General features: G+C 58.3%; 1 protein-coding gene across 6 annotated transcripts in view; it reads right to left on the reverse strand.

Moving 5' to 3' along the window:
- Positions 1-678: 678 nt before the first annotated feature.
- The window catches only part of NLGN3 (neuroligin 3), a 42,161-nt gene continuing 15,498 nt past the window's right edge, over positions 679-27,341 (reverse strand). The window contains exons 1-8 of one of the 6 annotated variants that reach the window (XM_062630112.1): positions 23,607-23,627; positions 23,257-23,305; positions 22,458-22,517; positions 14,849-14,908; positions 12,168-12,317; positions 10,362-10,547; positions 3,744-4,533; positions 679-3,335 (exon numbers count right to left, since the gene is read on the reverse strand). In XM_062630112.1, the coding sequence (XP_062486096.1) occupies positions 2,498-3,335; positions 3,744-4,533; positions 10,362-10,547; positions 12,168-12,317; positions 14,849-14,908; positions 22,458-22,517; positions 23,257-23,305; positions 23,607-23,609 (2,136 nt within the window). In that variant the 5' untranslated portion in view covers positions 23,610-23,627 and the 3' untranslated portion in view covers positions 679-2,497. Of the gene's footprint in view, positions 3,336-3,743; positions 4,534-10,361; positions 10,548-12,167; positions 12,318-14,848; positions 14,909-22,457; positions 22,518-23,256; positions 23,306-23,606; positions 24,333-27,341 lie in introns of those variants that run through there. The other 5 variants (XM_062630106.1, XM_062630107.1, XM_062630108.1 and 2 more) reach the window with 5 other exon arrangements.

A 27,341-nucleotide genomic window follows, 5' to 3' on the forward strand; every position in this document is an offset into this window, starting at 1 on the left:
CATGCTGCGGGCCGTGTGCTGCTGTTCCAGAGCATAGGGCACAGGGTGGCAGGGGCTGCAGGCCCCCTGCATTGGGCAGCACTGGGGGATCTGGCACAGGGGCTGGAGGACAGTGCTGAGTGGGGTGACATGCCAGTGGCACTGTAGCTGCAGTGGGCCCCTGGGACAGCAGGGCAGAGCCCTCCATGCAGCTCCCCCCCCGCCCCGTCCCTTGCCTGCCACCTGCCCCCTGCCCCTCTGGCTTGGGGCTCAGCCCTGGCTCTGCTGCCTGCAGGCAATTCAGGCCCCCATGCCTGGTTTCCATGGCAACTCCAGTTGAAATTACATTAAAAAGAAATGAAACCAGCAGCTTTTCTGTTTGGCAAGCAGGGCGAAGGGAGCTGGGTTGGGAAAAATGGGGGGGTAGGGAAAGATGAGATCCCACATGGTTGTGGTGGGACAGCAGGGCTGGTGGCATGAGGGGACCCCCCCCACTGCAGCACCTGGGTCCCACAGTGCTGGTTTGCATGTGTGCTGTGCTGGGGTGATCCCAGGATCCTCCTGCTGCACCCACAGTGTGGGTGCCACAGACATGGGGACTGCCCAGACCCCCTGCCAGCAGGCACAGCCATGGCCCCCACCCAGCCTGGGAGCGCCCAGCCCCTGCACACTCCAAGAAGACGTTAAGACACACTACTATTAAAAATATCACTTCTGTTTTATTTGGACTTTGTTACTTTGCGCGGGTGACAGGGTATAAATACATTCTCCAGTGAGGATCCTCAGCCCTGCCCGGGGCCGTGGGAGGGCGCAGGGCCGGGGTGTGCTGGCCCCAGGTAGTAGGGCCAGCCGGCACCGGTGCGTCACGGCCGCCAGCTCTGGCAGCGTCTGCCAGCCGGACCGACTGCACAGGGACGAGTTATGGTGTCCCCACAGGACCCGATCCTTCCTCATGCCTCCCCAGGCCCTGCCCTGGGGGCCAGTGCCCACCATGGGGGAAGCTGAGACTGAGCTGTCCCATGTGGGCTCCCACACCCAGATGCACCAAAACCTTGAGCGCTGCCACTCGCAGCTGCCTGCGGTTCCATGGCCACCACCAGCCCAGCGGGTGTCCCAGCCCCATCACCCCCAGTTGCCCCCTCAAGCAGCCCTGCTGTATACCAGCTGCATGCCCCTGATGCCAGAGCTGCGGTCACCCCACGGTGGGGGGAAGGCCCCAGCCGAAGCAAGGTGGGCGGCAGAGTAGCTGTAGGTGAGCAGCTTCACCCTAACCCTGCCAGTGCCCCCAGTGCTGCACACCATGCCGCAAGCTGCAAACCACTGGCGGGCAGGGAGGGCACAGCTGCCTGCGGGCAGTGGTGAAGAGACCTGGGATGCTCCCAAGGGAGCAGGGTAGGCTGGGGACCACTGGGACATGGTGCTGAGGGTCTGCCCTGGTTTCCGGGGTGTGGGCAGATGGTACTCACAGCAGTTGATGCCCCTGTGGGGTGGTGGGTGGCCGGGGCTGTGGTGGCAGCAGGGAGTCCGGCCCATCGGGTTGGCTGTTTGGCTGAGACACGCGGGCACGGGCGACAGAGGAGGGAGAATATCAAAAATACAAAAGAGGGCAGGAGGCAGCACCCTGCCTTGTGCCCGCGGGGGCCTTGGGGCGCCAGCACCGTGTGCACAAGCTGGCTTCCAACTGGCTTTTTATTTTGTATCAAGAACACTTGGTTTTAAAATCTTTACAAACGACAAAACGCGGCGACTCCGTTAGTTGTGTAAAGAACTAAAGATCTGCTTAAAAAACGTCTCTGCAAAGAGAAACAACTGACACAAAAGAGATTCTCTGCAGCGCAAAGAGGGGTGGATGTGCCAAGTCTCCAGCCAGGGGCTCTGCGCCCAGGGTCCCCAGCCCCCGGCACTGGCCCCAGCGCCTGCACCCAGCACGAGGCCAGGTCTCTGGCCCCTGCCTGCTCCCTCTGCCTGTAGCACCATGGCCCGCGGCCGCTTCCCAACACAGGGAAGGAGCCGATTCCAGGGCACTGGGGATGCCAAGCTGCCCAAGGATGCTGCGCACCAGTTGATGGGATGCCCAGCCCCACTCCTCGCTCCTCATCCATCCAGAGGTGCTCAGCAGGCAGAGCGCTGGAGATGTGATCGCCCTGGGGGAGGCACAGCCCTGGTGCAGGGAGCCCCGCGGCTGCAGGCAGCGGGGTCCCCTCCTGCCTGCCTGTGCCAGGGCATGGGCGCAGGGGCTGCGCTGTGTCCCCCCTGCATCCCAGCAGCGCCCCCAGGCGACCCATGGGGGAGCAGGGAGAGTCAAAGCACTTCTAGAGAGTTAGATAGGAGCGAAAGAAAGCGCTGGGGGGGAGCGGGCCCCGGCCGCGCTGGCACCCCGCAGGCCTCCGGCTGCAGAGCCGCACCGTCCACGGCACTGCCTCTCCGCCCGGGGAGCTCCGCTGGCCCCGGCAGTCCCTCTGCCAGTGTCTGTGCGTGCATGTGCGTGCGTGCATGCGTGTGCGCAGGTGGCGGGCGGCTATACCCGCGTGGTGGAGTGTGAGTGCGGGAGCCCCGTGCTGTTGAAGCCGGCAGTGAAGGTGTTGTAGGGGTGCAGGGTCTGCAGCCCCACCAGCGAGTTGGGGATCATAGTGATGGTGTTGGGGGTCATGAGCGGGATGTCATCTGGAGAGCGGCGCAGGGTGAGGGTGTAGTCGGGCAGAGCAGCCAGGCGCAGGGCATCGTGAGGCGGCACAGCCTCGCACTCGTGGTGGCCCTGGCTCACCTGCAAGGACGGCATCTCCTCGTCCGGCGCATGGGCCATGTCGTTGGCGGCGCCACGCTGGGGGCTGGGCTGCCGGTGCGTGTCCTGCCGGCGCTTGTCCTTGCGGTAGTAGAGGGCTGCAAAGGCCAGCACGTTGAGGAAGAGAAGGGAGGCGCCCACGGCGATGGTGACGCTCAGCTCCGTGGAGTAGTCACGCGGGCTCTCGAGCAGGGTGCCTGCCTCTTGCTCTGGGCTCCACTTCTCCTTCCCGTTGTCACTGTTGTAGGCAGGTGAGATGGCAGGGCGCTTGGTGGTCCAGATCTTGCCATTGGGACGGCGGGTGATGTGGGAGTTCTGCGTGGTGTCAGGGGGTGGCACTTTGGTGGTGGTGGAGGTGTAGTGGAACATATCGTGCAGGTTGTACAGGTGGGGGACGAGGTGCTTCCAGAAAGCCACCTTGGTGGCACGGTAGTGGTCACGTACCCGTGGCTTCAGCCCGATGTGCAGGTACAGCTGGTCACGGGGGTTGTACTTGGACCAGGCCACCTCCTCAAACCGATTGGCCTTGGTGTGGATGAACTTGGTGTCCTGGGGGACGGGCTTGTTGGGGTCCCTGCAAAACACAGGCAAAACAGAGCTAGCACTGGGAAAAACAGAGATGAGGAAGGAGAGCCGGACACAGAAATGGAAGCTGTGGGGACCTTTGCCAGTGGTGGCAAAGGGGGGGATGGTGAAAGGTCCTGCATAGCTGGGCAGCACTCCAATCCCGATCAAGTCTCATGCACAACGACCAATGGCCAACCAACCTCCCCACCCCTGTGCTTGGGGGGGTTCCTGTTCCAGGGCCTAGCCTACGCTCAGCTTTTCTTTGTGCCCTGACCCCACTGGAGGTGAAGCACACAAACCTCTGGGCACAGGGGCTTCAGTGCTCCACACCAGGCAGGACCCCCCCCGAACAGCTCCAAAGGGTGCAGCTTCAGTAAGTGCAGATCCCCCAGGCGCAGCACCCGTCCCCACTCACCCTGTCTTGGCAAAGTTGGTCCAGTAGGTCATCACCACAGCGCTGAGCATGATGTCGTTCTTGGAGAAGTTGCAGGGAAAGAGATCTGTGGGGCCAATCATGGGGATCCCGAACACGTAAGGCACCTCATCCCCGTGGGCTGCGTCAGACCACGCAGGCTTCATCAGGCTCTGGCAGTGGTGATAGAAGGCGTAGAAGTAGGTGGGGGAGCCATAGCGGGCATGCAGGTCGGCCGTCACCACCGATGGCTCTACCCACTGGTGGTCAGTGAAGAGGGCCACCAGAGTCTTGCGACGTGTCTCAGGGTTGTCCCTGTCTGCCCAGTCTGTGTACATGAACTTGATGGTCTCCCGTAAGGTGTCCTTGCCCTCAGGGTAGCCATACAAGTTGTCTACAAAGTTGGAGACTGAATAGTCAAAATCACTTCCCGAGACACCATCCTCAGGGTCCACCACACCCTCCACGAACTTCAGGCCCTCCCCTTGGTTGACCCCCAGCATGATATCATAGTTGAGGAACTCGCCCTGCTCCATCAGGATCTCTGGGTCATCTGGGATCACATCCCCATCAATGACAGGCCCAAAGGCCACGTGGTAGCGAGCTGGCTGGATGTCTTGCTCCACCAGCTCCTTGGCACTCTTCTGCCGCAGGCAGTCCACCATGTCCACTGTGTCCAGCACGTTGCAACCCACCTTGTCAGCCAGCATGCTGGTGTACTTCACGGGCTGGTAGTTCACTGCCCAGCTGGAGAGCGCGGAGCCACTCTGGATGATGGCTCTCTGGAAGAGACCTGGAAGACAGGCAAGGGGCAGAGGAAGCTCACAGTGCCGTTCCAACACCCCAGCGCTGCAGTGTGGGATGCAGCATAGGGAAGACATTGATGCCCTTGGACACCTGCAAGGAGCCAGCGCTCCAGCCCATACCTGGCCCTGACCCGTGCTGTGCTGCCTTCTGAGGCAGGCTCGCACAGAGGGTCAGCTCAGGGCCACTGAGTGGCCGGGTGATGACTGGGCATGCAGCAGGTTCTCTTGGCAGCAACCAAGGGCTGCTGTGCCTGGCACCCCTCTGCTGTGGGGAGGAGCGGGGCCATGGCTACATCACAGCCTGGCCCCCACTGAGCAGCTCATGCTGTCCAGCCACCCCAGGGTGTCCTGAGCCCTGAGGGCATGTGCACTCAGAGCATCCTCCAGCCCAGGGTGGCCTCATGGAGCAGTGTGGCTGCAGGCGGGCAGCAGCGGGAGAGTTAATGCCTGCTTGGGGACAATTAACCCTGCATGTCCCACCCTACTGCTTTGTCAGGGTCCCCCTCACCCCCCTCCCTGCCGCTTCCTGCCCAGCTGGGGCTGCTCGGTGCCAATCCGGCCCTGCAGAAGCACGCTGCCAGTTGCACAAAGAGGGCCTTTCTGCCACCGGGAACACGGAGGGAGTGGACTTTCGCCCTGGAAAACGGGGCCACAAAGGCCCTGGCCCAGGCAGAGGAATGTGTGGCTACGCTCCAACCCCATGTCAATGGCGCTTGTGCTAGGAATACAAAGGGCGGTGAGGAAGTGGAGCCTCCGGGGCCATGAAAGGCAGCCAGGCTTGGGGTGCACCCTGGGGTCCCTGCTTCTGGTCCAGCCCTCTCTGGCACCCTGGGTGCTGCCTGCACCCTTGTCAGACCCTGACACTAGCTTGTCATGAGGGACTGTCTCAGGTGGTCCCTGAAAGCTGCTGGCACAGCAGGATGGTGGCTGTGAGGCTGCCCCTGGCCCCCTGAATCATGGAGTGCCTGCATGAAACTCCCCGTGCAGCCAAGGCCATGTCACCCTGCAGGGGAAAGCATGCACCTTCCTCCAGCAGAAGTGTTTGGAGGCTCCTGGCTCCCAGCCACCATGCCCATAGCTCTTGTCTGTACGCACAGTCCTTGCTCTGCCAAGTACCTGATGTACAGTCCCATGCACTGGGACAAAGGGAAGTCACAAGCTATGTTTGTCACCTCCTGCTGCCCTAGAAAGCTGTAACCAGCCCACAGGCTGGAGACTGGCCATGGGCTTGCTTGCTTTGCAGCATCACCCACATGCCAAAGGGCTAGGATGGAGGTTTCTTGTCTCTCAGGAGATGCTGTCCCAGCAACAGCTATCACTCCCTGCCAGCAGCATCACTTCCCAGATGGACCCACCCGACTGGGCTGTGCCGCTGCTCACCCCTGTCTGCAGAAGCACAGGCAGCTGGTGTCACCAACTGGCTGTGTCCCTCATGGAGTCCCTTTGCTGTGTCTCAGCATGGCCATGTCCTGATCCAGGAGGACCCAGGAGTCTGTGAGAGCCCAGTCCTGCCGTGCCCTCCTGCTCCATGCCAGCACCCTACTGAAGCCCAATAAGCATCCCAGGGAGGCATCGCCACCCTGCAGCTCACACCAAAGCTCTCCAGCCTGCTGGGGCCCAGGCAGGAAGATGCAGCTCTGTCTTCCCTGTCTGTTCCCCTCCAAGCTGAGGGTCCCAACGCAGCCCAGGTCCTGCAGAGCTGGCTGCCACAGCATAGTGGAGCCAAAGAGTGGGCCCAGGGCTGTGCCAGGTGGTGCCTCGTGCTGCAGACTGCCACCAGCTCTTGACTTCCCCTTTGCTTTGCACAGGAGCTGAGACTAGAAACACCTCTGGGGTTGTCTGCACCAAGCCCCACTCCAAGCAGGATGCTGGGTGCCTTGTCCAGTTGAGGATGGATTACACACAGAGCTGGCAGTGAAGGGCACCAGCCCCCACAGAGCAGGAGATGGGGCAAAGGAAGTATAAGAGGTTTGCACAGCAGCGACTGCTCCTGCCCCAGCATGGCCTGGGGAGAGAAGCAGCACTTCGGTGAGGAACCAACCCACCTACATGGGCTGAGGCTGGCAGGGAAGTCATGGGTGTCCCTGGCAGCCAGACACAGCATGTGCTGCAACAGCCTCCAGCATCTGCCTCTTGTAGCACCTGGCAGAGCAGGCACAAATTAGCAGCTTCATTAATAGCTCTTGATCAAAATGAGTTTTATTTTGATGCAATAAAAACAAATCTGCCTGGTCTTCATGGTGCATCTCAGTGCAGTTTCCCTAACCTGCTCCAGTGCCGGCTGCCCTGTCCCTGGGAGGATGGGTGCTCTGGAGCAAAGCTTTTTTGAGGTCATTTCATGGCCTTTTGCTTTGATGAAACACTGCAGCACTGAGCGCTCCCTTCCTGCCTCACAGCATTTACAGCTGGCAGCAGCTCCCCTGCCACAGCAGTGAGGGTGCCAGGCACCCAGCGCCACTGTGATGCCCGGGGGACCACACCACAGGCACTGGGCCTGGATGGGGCAGCAAAGGACATGGCAGGCAGATGCAGTGTTTAGTGGCAGAAAGCCTAATGTCACTTGAGAAGCGCTACACTGGCACAATGGTATTTTTCATGGCTGGAAAGTCGGGGAGCAGCCCCCTCCATCCCCAGCCTCTCTCCATGGTGTGTCCTCCAACCCAGGCTACCTATGCAGCGAAGCACACAGACCTGCTTCCTAAGAGGTGTCAACATCTGGCCATGAAAACTGGTCTACAACCTTAGCGGCATTCTGGCTTCTGGGTGCCCTGCCAGAAGCAGGGCAAGGCAAGAACCCAGTCCCAGATAGGAGACTCCTGGACCGAAAGCACATCCCTGCAATCTCTGCCTGCCTCCAGACACTCCTGTGATGGAGAGGAGCACTCTAAGAAGTACTGTGAATGCATTACACCTGGCATCCCCTCCCTGGCCTTTCACACTCAGCCTGAGCAAAGAAAACCCTTTCTCCTATGTTGGCCATGCGGTAAGGGGCTGAAGCACCTCCCATATAAAGACAGGCTGAGAACACTGGCATTGTTCAGCCTGGAGAAGAGAAGCTGCGTGGAGACCTCAGAGCAGCTTCCAGTGTCTGAAGAGGGCTACATGAACGCAGGAGAGGAACTCTTCATTAGGGACTGTAATGATAGGACAAGGGGTGAGGGGTTCAAACTGAAACAGGGTAAATTCAGTTTAGATATAGGGAAGAAGCTCTTCTCTGTGAGGGTGCTGAGGCGCTGGCACAGGGTGCCCAGAGAAGCTGTGGTTGCCCCATCCCTGGCAGTGCTCAAGGCCAGGTTGGACACAGGGGCTTGGAGCAAGCTGCTCTAGTGGAAGGTGTCCCTGCCCGTGGCAGGGGTTGGAACTGGAGGAGCTTTAAGGTCCTTTCCAACCCAAACCATTCTATGATTCTTTCTGCAGGAGCTTTCAGCCTGTGAAATACTCCCCTCCCCTGTGCCCACTCAGCCCAGAGTGACTGCACAAAGGTAGGAGGGCACACAGAGCTCCAGATATCCACAGGGGTGGCACAGGCCCCTGCAGCTGCAGTGCATTCCCTGCCCTGCCCGCTGCTCACAAATCTGCAAAGATCTACTTGTGCTCCTTTCCTACACACTACTCAACATCTAACACAAGCAAAACATCCTCTGGTTTTATCTGTCAGAAGCATCTCCTCCTGTGTGCTAAAGAGCTGCTGCCTGCCCAGTGCAGCTTTCAGTAGCTGAGAATCCTAGCCCAGAAGCCCCCAAAGCAGTGAGGTCCTGCCCTGCTCTGGCACTGCGATGTCGTCAGCGGCTCTGTAGGTATAACTCACATTTTCCTGAAGCTTACTGTAGTCTAATACCCATTAATATTTCCCCAAGCCAACAGCCCCAGGAGCATCCTGCTCAGGAGCTGGCACAGGGGAGCAGGATGATGGAGAGGGTCACTTCAGGCACTGGGAGTTCCTGCAGGAGTACAGACAGAGCACAAGAGTTCTGAGCACTCTGCGGCAGCAGGGAAAGGGGCTCACCCAGAACAGACGTGTCCTGAGCAGGCAACACAGCTTCATATGTGCTTTCAGCTTTGGGAAGCAGCTGCCCACCAGGTCCAGACGTGCCTCTGTTGTCAGGTCTGTGGGGCAGAGCATCCCCCAGAGCTCTGATCCTTGGGGAGCCAAGGGTTTCCCAGCAGTGGGAGCAGCCACCCTGAGAGCAGGAGCACTGCACAGGGTGAGTTAGTGCTGGCTGTGTCCTGGCCCCAGCACAGAGGGAGCATGGAACCTGGTGAGTTATCCCACGCTTGGGATACCCCCCACACAGACAGCTCTGGAGCCCCTCTGCATTCTCTGATCCCCTGAGCCATGGCAGCATGTCTCAGCCTCTCCAGTTCCCTGGCCTATCCAAGGAGAGGCTGGCAGCTGGCTGTGACCACTGGGCACCCTGATGGGCAGCAGGGATGTGCTCCTGGGGAAGGGTCATCAGTGGGAAGCAGAGCCCAGCGCAGCAGTGGGGCTGTGCATGGGGGTGGGCAAATGGTGTGCTGTAATCAGGCAAGTTTAACCAAAAAGAGCAGCTGGATAAAACTGGGAGAGGTGTTTTGGGCTTGCCTTTGACTCCACGGTGCACCGGCATCCTACGAGCTCTGTGTCAGGTCTGGGCTCAGCAGGATGCTGCCCTTCATTCCCTATCATGAGCACAGGCTCTGCCACCTCTTACCACAGCTAACACCAGCAGCACCTGCAAACCTCCACATCGAGTACTGCCAGGCAGACCATGATGCTGTTGCTGGTGCAGTCACCTTTGCAGCAGCCTGGTCTGAGATCATTCCTGCTTTCAGTACTGGGGCAGTCCATCAACGGCTCCCTGGGCCAGAGGAAGGCTTTGCAAGCAGCCTGGCCAGTGCTAGACTCCTCCCATAAACCCTCCACCATGTCACCAGCACTGCTGGAGGTCTCCATTCCTGTGTGGTTCCCAGGCTCTTGAGCTGGGCTGCAGCTCTTTCCAACAGCTTCAAGTGCAATTGTGTGTGCCTCTGAGGTGCAAACTCATGCCTGTATCCGTTGCCCTTATGCATAATCTTCTCCCTTGCACTATGCTTGGAGGCACAGCACTGGAAGAGGGGTGCACCCTCATACAAAGCCCTGTGACCAAGACCCTGGCAGGCTGGTTACCTGTGGACCAGTTCAGGCTTTGTGCCTGCATTTCCTTTAGGACATTTACTGAGAACACCTCTACTGCCATGGTTAATTTTTTTCCTAGTGTTCAATATAAATATCTTTGTGGGTGGTTTACATGCATTTGCTCTTATGCCAACACAGTCTTCTAGCATAAGGAATTCATTTATTTATCTAGAGTAAACACTCCGCTATATTTACAGATATCAACCATATCACTTCCACTGTGTTTCCACAGCTCGCCCAATCTCACAAGATGGGGTGCTCCCTCCCTCTCCAGGCTCAGGTCCGGCTTCCCCTCTATTCCAGTATGAATGCATTTCCAAGCACTGCAATCTGTGCTCTCAGTGCCCTGCAAGATGTCTGGCACCCCCTCCACACCTGCACATGGGCAAGGAGCTGCAGGAGGGGTCCCCACCTCTCCCCACACCCAGGTGCTCGACCTGGGCTGCAGCCCCATGTGCTGGGAGCACCAGCTCCATCCTTGGCTCCCATGTGCTCTGCTGCTGGCCTCTCCCTGCCCATGATGAGAAGGTTTTGCTTCCCAGTCCTGGGTTCCACTCTCACCAGTGACCAGTTAAACCGCAGCCCTGACTCGGCTGTGGTGGCTGCTGGTACCAGCTTAGATCAGCAGCTGCAGCATCCTCAGGCCCAGCTGGCACCTACCTTCAGAGTGGTGGGAGAGGGTAAGCAGGCTGACACAGGAGGCACCGATGCCGGACCCGAAGACGGTGATGCGCAAGGGATCTCCCCCAAAGAAGGCGATGTTCTCACTGACCCAGCGCAGCGCCTGTATCTGGTCCAGCAGCCCGTAATTGCCCTTGGCAGCCTGGTCTCCCGTGCTCAGGAACCCTGTGAGCCAAGGGGAGCCTGGTTAGGGATGAGGAAGCAGCGGGTATCCTGACCTCCCACCTCCCTTCCCCGGGCCTAGAGGAGCTTCTATAGGACCCTGTCCTACCACAGCACGAGACCCCACTACCAAGAAAGTCCTGTGAGCTCTAAGCTGGGGAAGGGACATCACTGAGCTCCAGCCACCCTCTGTGCAGCACAGAGGGGTGAAGGGTTGTGAGTGATGGGCATGAAGCCTCGTCCTAGCCTTGCCCCACCAGTTGTGCTAATAACAGGTCAAGACACCTCATGCATGCTCCAAGGAAAGACGAGAAAGCAGTGGTGGCTGCAGGCAGGCTGAGTGTGGGCACAGCCAACGCTTTCTATGGACTAGCAATGCAAACTAGCATTTGCTCTATAAATGTAAAGAGGTGGGCTGGGCAGAGGGGAACCCACTGCAGCTTAAAATACAATGTCTCGCAGTGAGGAAGATGCTGAGAAATGCTTTGAATAGCAAAGGCAACACCCAAGATAAGCTATCAGTGTTTCATTTGCTTTGACTCAAAGAAGGAAGCCAAAACCATGGTGCTGAGGTAAAATCCAGCCAGGTAACCCTGGCAGGCAGGGAGCGGCACTGATGCTGCTGCTCCAGCACTGGAAGTGCTCTGGCCGGGCACACTGCACCACCTCAATGGAGATGATAGCGACACCATTAAAGTCTTATTTAATACTGTGACATATGTCTCTTAAATTTGCACCTATCTGTCTTAAGAGTGTTGACTTTAAATACTGAAACATCTTGAATAGGCTTGTTTTTACTGGAAAGCCTGTTTTAACTGCCATCTTCCCCAGGAGACTATAGGGCCTGGAGGCTGTCAGGGAGATGTGCTGCTATGGGTACTGGTCAGGAGCCCAGCCGTGCCACATTGGATGGCTTGGGAAAGAGCTGGCCCTGCAGCAGTTTGACTGAGGAGCTCTCCTCAAACCTCCGCACCCCTTGTTCTACCTGCTGCTAAGGGAGGCAGCAGTGATGCTCCAGGCAGATCTCATGTCCCAGGTCATGGGGGGTTCTGCTGCAGCAGACAGGGGATAGCACTGCCTTTTGACCCTGTGCCCCATTTCACCTCCTTAGGTCACCAGGGCTCATGAAATAATCAGAACTGCTACCCTTTTCTATACGGCACCCGACACCTTTCTGTGACCCCTTCTGCAGAGAGCCAGGACACAGTGGGGGGCTGCAGCGGTCCCAGTAGCTCACGTGGCCTGGGGACAGCCTGTGCCTGGGGAGGGAGAGCTGCTGGGTCCCCAGGGGCAGCCAGGCCGTACCACTGACAGCTCACTGCTCTGAGCCCTCTCAGGAAGAGATGCTGGGTAAGCACGTTTATTATTTATATAACTGCAGACCAATATTTGCTTTCAGCTGAGCCAGGTTGTGTAAATGCACCTGGAGGGGGCCAGTGCCAGGAACCAGACCCCATTGCACCCCAGTGTCCAGGGCAGAGGGCGGGGGCAGCCTGTCACAGTGCAGCTCCCATCCTGTTGGGTCCCATTCCTCCCACCACCCTCTTCCCATCTGGCTCTGCACCCACCAGCTGTGGGTGCTGGTCCCACTGCCCTGCTGCGCCCACGCTGGCCAGCCCATACCAAGCACTCCAACGCGGTAGTTCAGGGTGATGACAATCACGTTCCCGTAGCTGGCCAGGACGCTGCCATCTATCATGTTCCCTGTGCCCTCCATGTATGAGCCACCGTGGATATACACCATCACCGGCTTGGCCCCGCTGTCCCGGATGTCTGGAAGGAGAGGTGGTTAAACACAGGACCCTTCTGATGGCTGCAGTACCCTGCCCCACAGGCAGACCAAGGACGAGGGCAATGCCAGCTGCCAGGACTGAGGACAGGGGCTTAGAAACCAAACCCAGAGCTCTCCTGGTGGTCACAGCATGGACCTCCAAGGCCAACGACTGCTGAACCATCCCTGCCAGCCCCTTTCTGCACCACCTCCACACTGCTGTCCCCTTGGGGGTCTCAGCACATGTGGGAGAGATGCCAGCTGTACCCAGCCGCTCTGGCTGCGTGCGGGAGCCAGACCAACGGCACCTCTGTTGTGGGTGGGAGTTGCAGATTCCAGCCCCAGGATGCAACCCCGTGTCCTGTCTTTGGCTGGACCCAAGCCCTCAGCTCCAGGAGTCCTGGAAGCTGGCATTGCAGGGGGGCAGGAATGGGGGTGTGCAGGACTTGGAAGGCAGCAGGGGCAATTGTGGGTGCTCCAACATCTGGCTCTCCCCACACCCCCCATTCCCGTCCGTCCTGGGAAGGTAGAAACCTGCCAGCTGCCTGACTGTGAACCCATGGCACCCCAGTGCCCAGACACACACATGGTGATGAGGCAGAAAGTGTGTGCATGTGTGCATGTCAGGGAGGTGAGCACAGTGTCCAGACGAGGACAGGGCATGAGGCGTGGAGTGACACTGGGGAATGGGACCCTGAAGGCTGGGGAGGAAGGACTGTGGGAGCCTAGGGGACAGGGAGCAGCCACACGCCCTCTCTCGACCGGCCCTGTCCAGGGGAACATCCTTCCCCTTCTGCCCCACTGGCCTGCGGTCCCTCCTGGAGCCAAGCCCAGGCACAAGGGAAGAACACCCATGCTCCACTCCTGGTCCGTCTCGCCCATGTTTGATGGAGGAGGTGGTTGCAGCTGTGGTGCCCAGCACTGATGGACTCTGCCCTCCCTCATGCTCACCCGCACCCAGCACCTGGCTCTGGCAGGCTGCATTGCCTGCGGGGGCTGCTCACAGGCTGCTCGCTGCCGGCCCCGGCCCCAGGCACCAAGCAGGAGCCAGCCCCGCCTCGGTCCCGCAGGTAAAGCAGCCCTGCGCAGAAGGGATGCTTGGCCAGGGATGCTCAGCACCTAACCCCTGCCCACGTCCACTCCTCCCTGTGTCTTGCCCACGGCAGAGGGCTGCTGATGGGCACCTCTCACATCCCCACCTGCAGCTGTGGCCTGAGGCATGGCTAAGGGTGGCCTCCCTTCATATGGAAAAGCTCTTCCACCCAGGAGAATCTGCATATGCCATAACCTGTGCTGGTGCTTTTTCTATCGCCAGGATGAAGCCAGGCAAATGCAGAGACCTGGGGAGCAAAAAGCATTTGCAGGGCCTCCAGGACAGACATTGCCCATGCAGCAGAGATGCAGCAGGACAACTTTTCCCAGAAACCACCTGCTTGAAATGCAAAGTGCAGGAACATCCATGTCTGGGTCCTCTCCTCCCTGCCACATGCTCCCACCAGTGTACAAAGGGACTTCCTTGCAGCAGGATGACAGCGATGTGCAGATGTACCACAACGGCTCCCAATGGCTGCAGCGCGTTTTAGTGTGCAGGATTTAGCACAGTTAAGTTACTTAGGCTGAATGCCAGTTTATACCCTGGTACAAGAGATCCTGGGGCACAGGTCAGTGGGAGAAAACAATGGGGCTGTGGTCCTGCCAAGGAAAAACCTTTTCATCTGTTTCCTAAACGCCATCTGCCAGGTTGCGCTTGAGCTGCACTGGGACTCCTGCACACCGTGAGGGTTTACTGTCCTTGCGCAATAGGGCTGCACCCTGGCCAACCTCTCCTGCTGCCTCCTCTTCACATCCCTGCAGCCAAACACACCGGCTCCACACCCTGCAGATGAACAGCCCTGGTTCACTAAAAATAGCTTATTCTGCAGCTCGCTTAGCCCTGGCGCAAATCTAGAATCACATTGCTGAAAGCTCACTCGCTCTGCCTCAGCCGGTGCTTGTGCTCTGGTGGCAATCAAGACCTTGCTCATGTTGAGCGCAGAAGGAGAGAACTGAACAGAAACCGTGTCCAAGCGGGCTGTGGGTCTCCTGCGCATGGCCCTGCGGGTGCCAAGGTTGCCAAGCTGCTGGCATGGCCACTGCCCGCGGCAGGCCCGGCTGCGGGAGGAGGTCGCTGGCTCCCAGCTGCATGTCGCCAAGTCCAGAGGGATGAGGCTGGTGGTGGGATGTGACTGGGTTCAGGGTGAAATGGGCCCAGGTGCCCCAGGGCACCTCTCCTCCCAGGCTGCCATGCTTCCTGCCTGCCCTCGCTCAAGTGGGAGCAAACTTCTCCTACAGCAGAAGACACCTCACAAGCTTCTCCCCCTGTCCTGGGGAGGGGAAGGGCCTGGGCGCCTGCACAGCCAGCCAGCCTGCCCCCCGCCCTGTGCCCGCCTGCGGCACACGGACACACACAGGGCTCCCTGGGGATGGCAGCGGGTGGCAGGCAAACGGAGTCGCTTTGCGTGTCATGCAGTGGCAGCCTCAAGCACAGAAATACCTTCGTCTTCATCACCGTCATTATCCGCTAAGTCCTCTCCCTGTTTCTTAGCGCTGGCTCCTAGGGACCAAACACGAGGAGACAGAACAGAAAGGAAAACAAAACCAAAACGAAACAAAAAAGTAAACCAAAACAACAAGAAAAAAAAAACAAAACGACAAAAGAGAATTCAAAAATAGCGTGATAGCAGAGCTGCTGGGGCCAGGCCTGTGCCCCACAGCACCGCTGGTACTCACACTGCACCTCTCCCAGCGCCAGGGCAGCGGCAGCACCGCCCCGGGAGCCGCTTCACCCAGGCCCCTTCCCCGCTCCTGCACGGGGCCGGCGGCAGCACCAGCGCGGGTGCTGGATCAGCCTTTGCAGGCGCTCGCTGTGTCCCTGCCTGGGCCCACGTGCGGGCAGCCCCTCGGCTCCTGGCACCAGGGCAAGGCTCCTGTCCCAGGTGCAAGCAGGACCCCTGCTCCCAGCTCTGCTGCCCCTGAGCAGAGCCATCCCTGTCAACAGACCAGACACATGAAGGGCTGCCCTGGGTGGCCTCTGGCCACCACTTGGGATCCTGCTTGTCAGCACCATGCAGCACATGGCCGCTCCTGCCTAGCACAGCTACGCCGCAGACCACGAGTGCCGCGGCACGAGCCCACCATGGCACGCTGCAGGGAGCCGTTGTGATGGGCACCTCCGTGCACAGCCCAGCTGTCCTGTACCGACTCCCTGGCTCAAAGACTAGGCACATGGGTGACTGATTGCAAAGGCGCCAACCAACTGGCCACAATCCAGGCAGAACCCTAAAAATATTGATTTCTGTAACATCCTGAATGCCTTCCAGTTGTTACATGGTGCTTAGCAAACCCACGGTGCCAGGGCCAGCAACCTCAGCCCAGCACTGTGGGATGCTATTGTAGGTGGCACTTGCTGAGCACCGAACACGTCACCTCCTGAGCTGCGTGCTGCTGGCTTGAGCCAGAAGATGTGGCCTTTGGGTTGGCGGGGAACAGACACAGTGCAGACCTTTACCAAGGCTCCATGCCCCTGTGGGCACAAAGCTGAGGAGTGCCATCAGCCCCAAATTTCAGGAAGAGGCTGCGATCCCGTTATCCCCTTAGAGCTGCAGACTAGCACCTGTGGTCCTCTGCTGCTCAGTGCCTGCACCAAACAAGATCCCTGGGCAAGGGTGCCCTCGGCAGAGACAGCAGGGTTTCCCCAGGGCAGGACTGCCTGCCCTGTGCCTGTGCTGCCCCGGGACCTCCCCAGGACACACAGGGCTGCACGGTCCTGCCAGGCACCCGCTGATCCCTGCTGCGATCGCCAACGGGCCCCAACACCACTGCAGCAAGGGATCTGCACGGTGTCCAGCAAGGCTCCTGCAAGCGAGGGGCAGCCCCACAGCTGGATCGAACTACAACGAGGCAAGTACAGGACAGGAAGACCAGTTATTGCCACACCAGGAGTGGGATCCTGCAGGTGACCCGGGTGACGGATAACAGAGATGGCAGCATGGAGTGGGCAGGATTTGAATTTAAAAGGGATTTGTGACAGGGGAGTGGCATTTCTGCAATGGCTGTGGGGCAGCTCCATCAGGGCAAGATGCTTGCACAAGACCTTAAGCAGACGTGACCCGGAGTCAGGAGCAACGACCAGAAGTCTAGAAAAATCCCTTTTAAAGGACTGAAAAACCTGCAGGCATGAAAAGCTTGCGGGAGGTGGGTCATGTGAATCCTGGGAGCAGAGTGATGGGAACTACAGCAGCATCCCAGCTCAGGAAAGGCCACTGCGAGGGGGTGAGGTGGAGAAGCAACTCCTCCTCCACTGTGCAGAGCACAGGCAGCCCTGGGGCTACCCAAGGCAGCCTGAATCTGGATGAGAAGAAAAAGGGCAGGAAAGCTCTGGCAGAACGGCCTGGTGTGACCAGGTGAGACACACACTGCCAGGAAGAGGTGAGATGGAGCTGCTCCTGCCTGGGGCAGGGATGGATCTGCTGTCTCCAGTGCCATCCTGGTTTCCTCTGACTCGGAGTTCACCTCCCAGCCTACCCTCTCCATGCCCCAGCCCTGCCTCCCTAACTCCTGCTTCACCACCCAGCCATCCTCTGAGCTCCTCACATCATTCTCCTGTTTTCACCCAACACCACTCCCATCCCCGCAAGCTCTCGCCCCAGCCCCAGAATCCCCCTCCTTCCTTGCTACCTCCTTCCCTCCCCTCCCTCCCATCAGCCTGTTTGCAGGAGGCTGCAAGCTTGACCTACTGCATCTTCATTAGGAAGAGCTGCAAGCCCAGAAAGCAAAATGCAGAGCACTTGTGCAATATTGGCTCATCGATGCTGTGCGCCAGCCTCCTTGGGACTGCTAAGGGTTTTCTCTAATAAAGACCACAGGCACAAGCCTTCATCCGCACTGTGCCTCAGAGCTGGGAAGCCCATCGCAAGCAGCTAGAGATCCATTTCCACTGCCAAGGGCCCTGGTGCTGTTAAAGCCTTGGGATCAGCTGGACTGCAGCCCTCCAGCCTGGTCTCCTTCAGGAGACAAAGGTCTCCATGCAGTCAGGGATGGAGGAACCAGCTATGAGGAGCTGTCCGGTCGTAAGAAAGGGCAGTGTACAACAACCCTGTGATCAGAGCAACTGTCCTGGCTGAGCAGGGTGGGATCTGACTGGGGACTGCTGCCCTGGAACCTAGGGATGGCTGGGACAAGCCTAAAGTAACCTCAGCTACACACACCACAGAAGGGACAGTAGAAAGCAGTGCTGGGAAGCTAAGCAAAGCAGGAGCGCAGTAATGCAGACCAGGGGGAACAGTGGCAGTATGTGGTCATGGCAGATGCAAAGCACAAGCCTCCCCCACCAGCAGGAAGGTGCCAAGGTAGTGGGGATTATGGTGAACACAGGCTGCTGCAACCAGCAGGCTCTTTGCCTCTCGCTATATTGTTCACCTCCACAAGGACCCACTGACACCACACAGCTCCTGAGAGCAATTACAGCTTTGCTTCCTTCACCCATGTCTTGCACGTTGCTACATTACCTCCCTCCAGTGGTTATTGCCGTGTTCAAGGAGACCAGGAGATCACAGAACGGCTGAGACTGGAATGGACCATCAGAGGTCATCTAGTCCAACCTCCCTGCTCAAGCAGGGTCACCTAAAGCGCATCACTCAGGACAGTGTCCAGACAGCTCTTGAGTACCTCTGGGGAAGGAGGCTTCACAACCCATCCAGATACTTATTCTAATGCTCAATCACAGTAAAAAAATTCTTCCTCATGTTCAGGTGGAACCACTTCCTGTGATTTAATTTATACCTGCTGCCTCTCATCCTATTGCATGGCACCACCGAGAAAAGACTGGCTCCATCCTCTTGACATCCTCCCTTCAGATACCTCTATATATTGATCAGATGCCCCCAGAGATTTCTCTAAGCTGAACAGACCCAGCTCCCTCAGCCTTTCCTCATACGAAAGGTGTTCCAGATCCTTAATCATTCTAGCAGCCCTTTGCTGGACTTGCTCCAGGAGCTTCCTGTTGCTCTTATACTGGAGAGCTCAGAACTGGACACTGTGCTCCAGGTGAAGCCTCACCAGGGGTGAGCAGAGAGAGAGAGTCACCTCCCTTGACCTGCTTTCCTAACACAGCTCAGGACACCACTGCTCTTGGCCACAAGGGCACATTGCTGACTCATGACAACTTGTCCACCAGGACCCCTCGGTCCAGAGATCTTCCTCTGTACTGGCAAAGGCCACCACACAGAGCCACAGAGCACTCACCCTCAGGAGGATGGGTTTAAGCTTATGGATTCAAGCTGGGAAAACCAAAAGGACTCGAGGCTCTTACTTCCTTTACCCATCAAAAATGTCCTCCACTCACCCAGTGTGAATGCCTGTTGTTCCACTTCACTGTAAGCTGACTGTGAAGTGACATTGTTCAGGCTGATAGGAAGAATGCACACAGTCTTATCTGAAGGCTCTAGGAAGATTTAAGCTCAAGTTCAGTAAAAAATAAAATCACTTTCCCTGAAGCAGGGGCATCCGCACAAGATTTATGCTATCTTAAGTAAACTGTGCCAACAGCACTGACACCAGTGCAAACAGAGATAAAGGAGGCCGAGGAGCCTCAGTCCTTGGAGCCCCTGCACTCAGCGTGGCGTGGATGAGAGAAGAGCAGGAACCTGAGCTGACACTTTTCCTGACCCAGACATCTGCTCAGGGTGGCTGTGGGCAGCCCCAGCACCCCCCCCCCCAGTGCAGGAGGCACTCACACAGTTGCAGCAGTGCCATGGGGAGCAGCACCCCACAGCAGCTACCATCCGATGGCCACGTACAGCCAGAGGCAGACAGGCTGGTGGTCAGATCAGCTCAGGTGCTCCTCCAGGACTGACAAGGAATAGGACCAGGACTGATGGCAGCTGCTGACCCTGCTGCTGCACCACCCCACAGGCAGGGGCAGCTGCCCTGGGACCTGCGTTGGGTGGTCCTTGCTCCAGGACTGCAGCATCCTGCAGTACTGCCCTGCCCCTCCCTGTCCGTGGGTGATGTAGAGGACTCATCTCCATCCTTTAGCGCACTCCATAAAAGCACTTTATCTCACACTCTGCTTCCTCCACCAGCACAAACACCCACCCTCACCTCTGCAAATCACACCCTAGGAGCACCAGGCCAGCCCTGCAAGCCACCAGGTTTCACAGGAGGTTGGCGAGAAGCCTTCCAGCAAGGAAGCACTGCAGGAGTCACACAGCCATAGGGAAGCCTCAGCCAGTACTCGGACACGTCTACTCCTTGGAAAGCAGCGGAGAAGCTGCAATGCTTCTCCCACAAAGCAGGTGAAGTGCATCTCGAGCCCAGGAGCTGCTGGGAGCTCCAGCCAGCCTTGCACAGCTGGACTGGCACATTTGTCCCTGCAGCTTCGTGGACTCTACACAGCCCAACTAGAGAGGGCAGTAAAAACTGGGGAGGGCTGCTCTGTGCAGGGCAGCCACACCTTTCCCCTCTGAAAACGTCATCCACCTGCTCAGAGAACCATGGACTGGTTTGGGTTGGAAGGGACCTTAAAGCTCCTCCAGCTCCAACACCTGCCACGGGCAGGGACACCTTCCACTGGAGGAGCTTGGTCCAAGCCCCTGTGTCCAACCTGGCCTTGAACACTGCCAGGGATGGGGCAGCCACAGCTTCTCTGGGCACCCTGTGCCAGCACCTCAACACCCTCACAGGGAAGGCCTGCCCAGACTGGTGGTGAAGGAAAGGGAAAAGTAGCACCCACCACAGCCAAGCATAGACTGCAAGTGTTGGCAGCACAAAGCCAAGGGCAGAGCTGCATTTTGCACATAGGTTTTGTACCGTGTGTGCGTCCTCTTCAGGTGGACAGCATTATTTCCACAGAAAACCTGAGCCTCAGAGCTATCAGCTCCCCTGGCACCATCCATGCCTTGCTCCCAGTGAAGGGACCAATGTGCATGGAGGAGACTGGCACATAGTAAATATTCATATAGGAAATTATTGTGGGCAACTGGGTCTCGAAACGGAGACATTTTTTGTTAAAGGGATGAGTTCTGATAAATTCTCAGTCCCTTGGCTGCTATGGAATATGCAGAGCTTAGGAGTGGCAGAAATCATGAAAACTCCATTGAGGTGGGAGCTGAAACATTTTAAACCACCAAAATACTGCTCTGTGAGAGGAGAGCTTATTCACTGCTCATATGTGGCCTGACAAATAATAATCATTACTATTCCAGAACAAGCCAATGTTCAAATGACACAGCCCAAAACAATCAGCACTGTAGGTGCATGATCCTTACCTCAGGCACTAACGGATGCACAAATGAGGGACTGGGAAACCTGTGTCTCATCACAGGGGACTCGGTTTGAGCCAATGGCAGTGTCAGTGCTCGGGTGCTTTAATTATCGGCACATCATGCCTGGATTCCCAAACGGCCGGCTCGGGAGATCTGCTAGTCCCTGAGCCAGCAGAGCCCGGTGGGGGCAGAGGGCACATCAGGGAGGTGACCAGAGGCAACTGCAGGTGGGCTGCAAAGAAACTCTGCCCATGAGCAGAGCTGACGGGGAGGGAGAACCAAGAGATGAGCGTGCCCGAGATGTTTCACTGCATCTTATATCACCCCCCTCCTCCAGCCATAATGTGGACCCTGCTTCCTTGGCGCTGGCCTAGAGCAGGGGATGGAGGGGGTCCACCAGCCCCAGCAGCCAGTGGGAGGGCCGGGAGAGGAAGCGCTTTGAAGCGGCTGGTGATCGCTGGCACAGCCAGCTCCGGAGGCAGCGTGCAGAGACTCCCTAATGCACCAGCCCTTTCAGGGCCAGCCTTGGCACTCAAGAGGGATGGCGTGTGAATAGCCAGGGCAGCAACAGGAAAAGCAAAGCAAAGAAATCCAGGAACAAACCTCGGGGAAATGGCTGGAAGGAAAGTGCTCCCCAAACATCCAAGCCCAGCTGCGCCGGCCCTACCAACCTCAGGGGTGCAGGGAGGTGGAGGCTGGGATGCAGGGACCCCCTGTCCACCAGACACCCCCTCCCTTCCCTGAGCCTTCCAGAAGAAGCGTGGCTGTTTGTCTGCCCACACATCCGACCTGGGGACACACAGAGCAGCCCAGGCTCCCCCTGCCTGCAAAGGGGTCATGCGGTGCGGTGGGCAAAGTCTTGTGTCCAACAAGCGGCTGAGTAGGCTCCCATTTGCCTGTCTTCACTCCCCAGGCCACAGCACTGGCTAGGAATACAGGATCACTTTGGGGCAAGGGGGCTGAGCTTTCCCCCTTGTCCCAAAGTGCAGTAAGATGAGCCCCGTGTAGCCCTGGGGATGGAGACAAAGCAAAGCAGAAATGTGTCTGGGCTGGAAGTGCTTGGCTGGGGCTTGGGAAGCATACTATGCCAGGGGTGGAGAGCAGGTCCTCACTGGCAGGGTTGGCAGAAGCACAGGAGCGTGAGCAGCATTGGCAGGACCATGAGCTGAGGCAGAACTTAGAATCCCAGACTGGTCTGGGTTGGGAGAGACCTTAAAGCTCATCCAGTTCCACCCCCCTGCCTCAGGCAGAGACACTTTCCCCTAGAGCAGGTAGCATTCATGCAGCCAGGAGATGCTTTTAACCAAGGAGATTTGGATGCAAAACGACCAAGGATGCTACAGGGTAATTGCTTATATCAGGATGGGCTGCAGGCCCGCATCACACTCATGCTTCCCTGAGGGAGTTTATACACCCCCGAGGGGGAATGCATCCATAAGAGATGGGTGCATTTAAGTGCTACCTGCCATCAGAGGCCCTCATTCCCAGGGACTGGGAGGCTGCTGGTGCCACTGGGATGAAGGCTCAGCCCCAGAGAAGCTGTTCTGAAAGGCCTGGAGCAATGTGAGCATCCTCCTCTGACCTGCTCCCAGACCCGTGCTCCCAGATGGCACCAGCCCCAGCTCCCATGGCCAGAGAGCAGAGGTGGCCAGAGCGTGTGTGGCTCCTTGGAGTGGGAAGTGGGGGACAGCAGGATGGGCTGCTCGGAGGGCCCGCGGTCTGGGTGGCGGCACAGAGAGGTGCCAGAGGAGAATGCTGCGGCCGGGGACCAGCCAAGCACCCTCTCGCTCTCTCTCTCTTTCCTTTCTGTGCCTCTCTGCCGGTCGCCTTGCTACATACCTCCTTTCCTACATATTTTCTTGTTGGGCTTTCGGGTGCATTCCTTGGAAATCCGTTTTACTGTAAAATGAATAAAATACTACAAAATAACAGGAGGCTCCACGGGTGGGAGTGGGCATGCAATCACAACCACCCTGCCACCCTCCCGCCACCCCCGGGACCGCGGGAGGTGGGGAGGGAGCGTTGCCGTGGGAGGAAAACTCTGGGCCAGCCGTGCTGGGCGGGAAGGAAGGCACGATGCATCCCGTGGCCAAGGGCCCCGGGGACAGAGGAGCAGAGCCAGTTGGCCTGGGAAAAGCCACCGGCCCCCCAGGCTGCCCCGCTGCATGCAGCAGACCCACTGCAGGTCCCTTCCAGACTGCTGAAAACCCCCGGGGGCTCCTGTTGCGGTGAGGCTCAGGCGGGCGCACGGGCAGGCGCAGCCTCCTCTGCCCTCTACTTACAGTTCAGGTGAGATCTCCTACAAAGGAAAAGGTTAGACAAGGAGGCACCCGGTCCCACTCAGCCTCACCCCAACAGGACCGTGCCCGTGGGTCCCTGGCACCCCAGGCTCGTTGCTCCACCACTGTCCCGCCGGCAGACGGGGGAGCAGCCAAGCGATGTGCCTGCCAGTGCCCCAAACTCCCATCGCTACCAGGGCCCGGAAAAGGGCTCCGAGATCCCTTCCTTGCCAGAGCACCTTCCCAGGGAGAGGCAGAGAGTGTTCCTCCCAGCCGCAGCCCACACCCACAACTAGCGCATGGACCTGGGGAGGGTGGGAAGCAGGGAGGGACGAACCCGAACCAACTCAAGACAGAACCTGGCACTCGGCGCCTGGGGAGCACAAACCAGCTTGTCACTCTGTGGATCTGCGGTCAGAGAGTCGGATTCAGATTTAGCAACACAAGAGAGGAACCGGTGACAATGCCATGGAGGTGGAGGGAGGGGGAGCTGGGAGGTGGTGGAGGAGCAGGAGCACGCGAGACAGAGATGGTAGCTGAGGGCAAGAAGGCGAGCTGCGTGGCTGGAGAAAGCTCTAAACGAACAGACAGCATGCTGCAGGGTCCACAACCACATGCTTCAAACACAACACCCAGGTGAGACCAACCACTGCTGGGGAGGGTGGAGCGGCCCCCCCTGCCCTCCGGCGGGCACCCCAGCGGGACTCACCATCCTCCGTGGGGATGTAGATGTTGAGATACAGGCAGTCCTCATTGGGATCCTGGATGTAAGTGGCCACAATATCCAAATTGGAGGTAAACCAGATGGGCAACATGATCTCAGGAACAGCATTGTGGATGTTCTGGGGGCAGACCGGTGAGAAGTGGGTAGCGTTCCTGATGCCTGACCAGGATGGTGGTGGCTCAGGGGGCATGAACCTCTTCTCCCCGATGGGGGGGGCAGCATAAGGCACCCCCAGGTACTGGTCCACGGGCCCCAGGATCTCGCTGGGCAGAGGCATACGCACTCCCCGTAACTTCCCATAGTGCGTGTTGACAGTGGGTGAGTAGACCTGGCCCTCCATGTGAATGAACGCTGAGGTGAAGCTCAGGATCCAGAGGGCGAGGCGCAGATCCCAGCCAGCCGCCAGCTCAGGCACTTGGAGAACAGCGGGCACGAGAGGGCTTCTCCAGAGTATCAGCCACATTGTCCGGGAGGAGCAGCACCAACATCCAGGCCTGAAGCTCCTGGGGCAAGGGCTCAGAGCATCCCGGTCATGCCAAGCCTCCAATTTGCCCACTGGGAAAAGATGGAGCAGAAGAGCCAGGAGTCAGGAGTCGCACCTTCTGATGGGTGAGTTGTGTGCGCGGCCACGGGGAGATGGGTCCTCAAAGCCGCCCCACTGCCTGCTGCTGCCTGCCTGCCAACGGCGCAGCCCTGGGGGCACTGCTGCTGCTGTGGGGAGATGGAGGGAATTAACAGCAGACTTGCTCTGGGAGAAATCAAAAGCTCCCGCAGAGAAGGAGCCAGATCCCTGCCCAGACCCTCCCACCCATGGGTGCTCGTTGGCTCTGCCACCACCCAGGCAGGCAGCTCTGGAGCAGGCCAGCGCGGGCAGCACCGGTACAGCATGTACAGACACACAGATGGCATTTGTCCCTGCCTGCAGAGCCTGTCCCCAGTGCTCAGAAGCCAGCCCAACCTCTGCCCTTTCTGAGTGAGCCCTGCAGCGCCCTGGGAAGCAGCCTGGTGCCCTTGCCTCGTGCTGCAGGAAGGCGTCAGCAGCAGGTTACAGGTGTGAAGATAAGCAGGACAGTGCCGCTTCCTTGGCACCATCCCTCCATGCTAGGAACCTGTTGGGCATCACTGCTCTCCGGCATGGCCCACTGGCCTCTCTCCGCTCCTGGCTGGGCCCACACTGCAGTCAGCGCTCCTCAGCTGGGCCGCATCCCAGCATTGCTCCCCTGCCTGTGTGCCACCACCCCACTTCACACATCAGCAAACTAGACCCACGCATCCCTAACCAGACACCCATCTTGCCCATCCACATGCTCTCCAGGCACCTTTCTCCTTCCACCTGCTGCTGGCCAAAGCGGGGAGAACCCAGGCACAACTCAGGCGATGGGCACAGCCCCTGTCCCACTGTGCCAGCCCCGCTCCCCGCCTGCCTCCTGGCCACCCAAGCAGTCCCTGGGAAGGCAGAGCTCTGCTCCCACATCCCCACACCAGGCTGTCAGCAGGGTGTGAAGCAGATGTGGCAGCTCCTCCCTGGGCCCATGGGGAAAGGCAGGCAGGGCACACGGGGCGCAGGCAGGGGCAGGCACGGGGTTAGGCAAGGGGTAAGGCAGGAGGGCAGGCAGGGGGCAGGGCAGGCAGGACCTGCAACTGGGGACCAATGCAGAGCTCCTGTGCAGCAGAGCCCTTGCTGGAGGCTGCGTGGATTTCCAGTGCTCCGCTCTTCACCTCCCCGCCACCTGCTGCATTCTGGTTTATGCAAGTGCAGCCCCCACCACCAGCACCGCTGCTCCCCAGGGACTAAGACCAGGGCAGCCGCAGAGGCCATGCTCATCCTCAGCCGGCTTGGGAAGAGCAGCAGCAGCCCTAGGCCAAGATCCATGCCTCGGGCTTTGCAGCCCAGTCCCTGCTTGGTAGCAGGTCAGAGGATGCTTGTCCTGTGTCAGCCACATGTCCTTACCCTGGGAGAGACGGTAGAGGTGGCGGGGCACCTCCATTTTTCCCCATAGCATCCTTACATGCCCACCCAGTAAATCTCTCCCAAGCTCAGATGGAGCAGAGTTGCCTTGGAATTATTGGAGCACAAAATAAGAGCTGTATGCGGATGGGAGGATGCGGCTCTGGTGGAGGCTCAGCTGGGCAGGGACTCCACGAATGGAGAACACCTCATCCAGCAAGGAAAATCTGCAGAGAAAAAAAAACAAACCAACCAAAAATCCTACCATAGAGGGTGTCTCAGATCTGCACTGTACATGTGCAGGCAATTCACTGCTGGCCACTAAGGAAATGGGCCTGTGCTGTGCCTCCCCTCCAGATGTGCCCAGGGACACAGCAGGCTCAGAAATCCAGCATAGTAAGAAACACTCAGCACAGAAAATCACGTTGCTGCATCCAGCCTGCCCAAGGCCTCCTGGGACTGGGCATGCCTGCACTGCTCCAGAGGCCATGGAGGCAATGCCAGACAAGGAGGGTGGTACAAACGATGGGGAGTAAGAGGTCACACTTACCGCCCCCTCCACAGTACAGGGACAATGTGAGGGCTGAGCTATCATGACTGGGGCTGATCCTGCTCTATCCCTGACCCCCATCACCTCAGCCCATTGTCCTGCTCCACCTCCTCCTGCCCCAGCAGACAGTGACAGCAACATACCCAGCAGGAGAACAGCCCTGCTGCGTTATCCCCCAACAGCCTAAGAAACAAATGGTGTATCGTGGGGCAGAAATACAGCTGCAGCACCCAGGGACCCCAGGCTCTGCTCTACCCTGCCACTGCTGGAGCTGTCCCTGCAACACAGCGCCTCCAGCTCTGGAGGAAAACCATCCTTCACCTAATATTCCTTGCAGCAGAGAAGTGACATTTGCTGAACAGCGACATCCCAGGGGTGCGATGATGGCTGGGGAACCCCCAAAGCTGCAATAGTCCCACATGGGCTCTCACAAGTGCTTCAGACCCACCACTCTACCTGACATTGCTGGAAGGCAAATTGCCCAGCGCAGATCTGCTGAGGGTCCATGGGTTAGCATAAAGCCCAATTACTAATGACTGTCATATCGAATTTGTATGACTGGAAGCCACAGGCAGCTTCCAGTCTCTATGATAGTGCCCACAATTCCCCAAAGAGCCATTTCAATTGACCCGTCATTGGTTTTCCCTCTGCAAGAGCACCACAGCCCTGCCTGTGGTGGCTTTACCAGCTGGTTTCCTGACTTGAGAGCTTCCTCAGGCTGTGGCCGCACGCTGCTCTGGGCATCACTGCTCCACCAGCTCCTCCAGCCAAGCCGTTTCCCAGCACCAGGCAGCACTGCTCCACAGCTCCCAATGGCTGCAAAGCCAGGGCTGAATTCACCACCTGTCCTGTGCCCCTGGAGCAGCCATGACCCCAGTGTGATCACCCAGATGTGGCACCAGGAGGGATCTCTTTATAAAACACAGCCAAAACCCAGCTGCTTGCTACAGCTCCTCAGAATTACGTTACGATGATGTTCCCTTGTGGTTTTGTTTAATCCTCATCCGTGGTCCTTCTAGCTTATGAAAACCATGTAAATTTGAAAAGAAAACTCACTCACAAGCTAAGATAGAATTAAAGTTCTAAGTACACATCTTCAACTTAAATAAAATGATACTACAGGACTTGCAACTGTCTCCAATTATGAGCTTTATGAAGCATCAGACACAGAGGTGAGTTACGTTAGTGATAGCCAAGTATGTCCAGATGTGGAACCACACCG

This window comes from Pezoporus occidentalis, unplaced genomic scaffold (assembly GCF_034315485.1).
Source record: "Pezoporus occidentalis ecotype Australia unplaced genomic scaffold, CSIRO_AGI_Poc_V1 ctg348, whole genome shotgun sequence".
Classification (NCBI taxonomy): domain Eukaryota; kingdom Metazoa; phylum Chordata; class Aves; order Psittaciformes; family Psittacidae; genus Pezoporus; species Pezoporus occidentalis.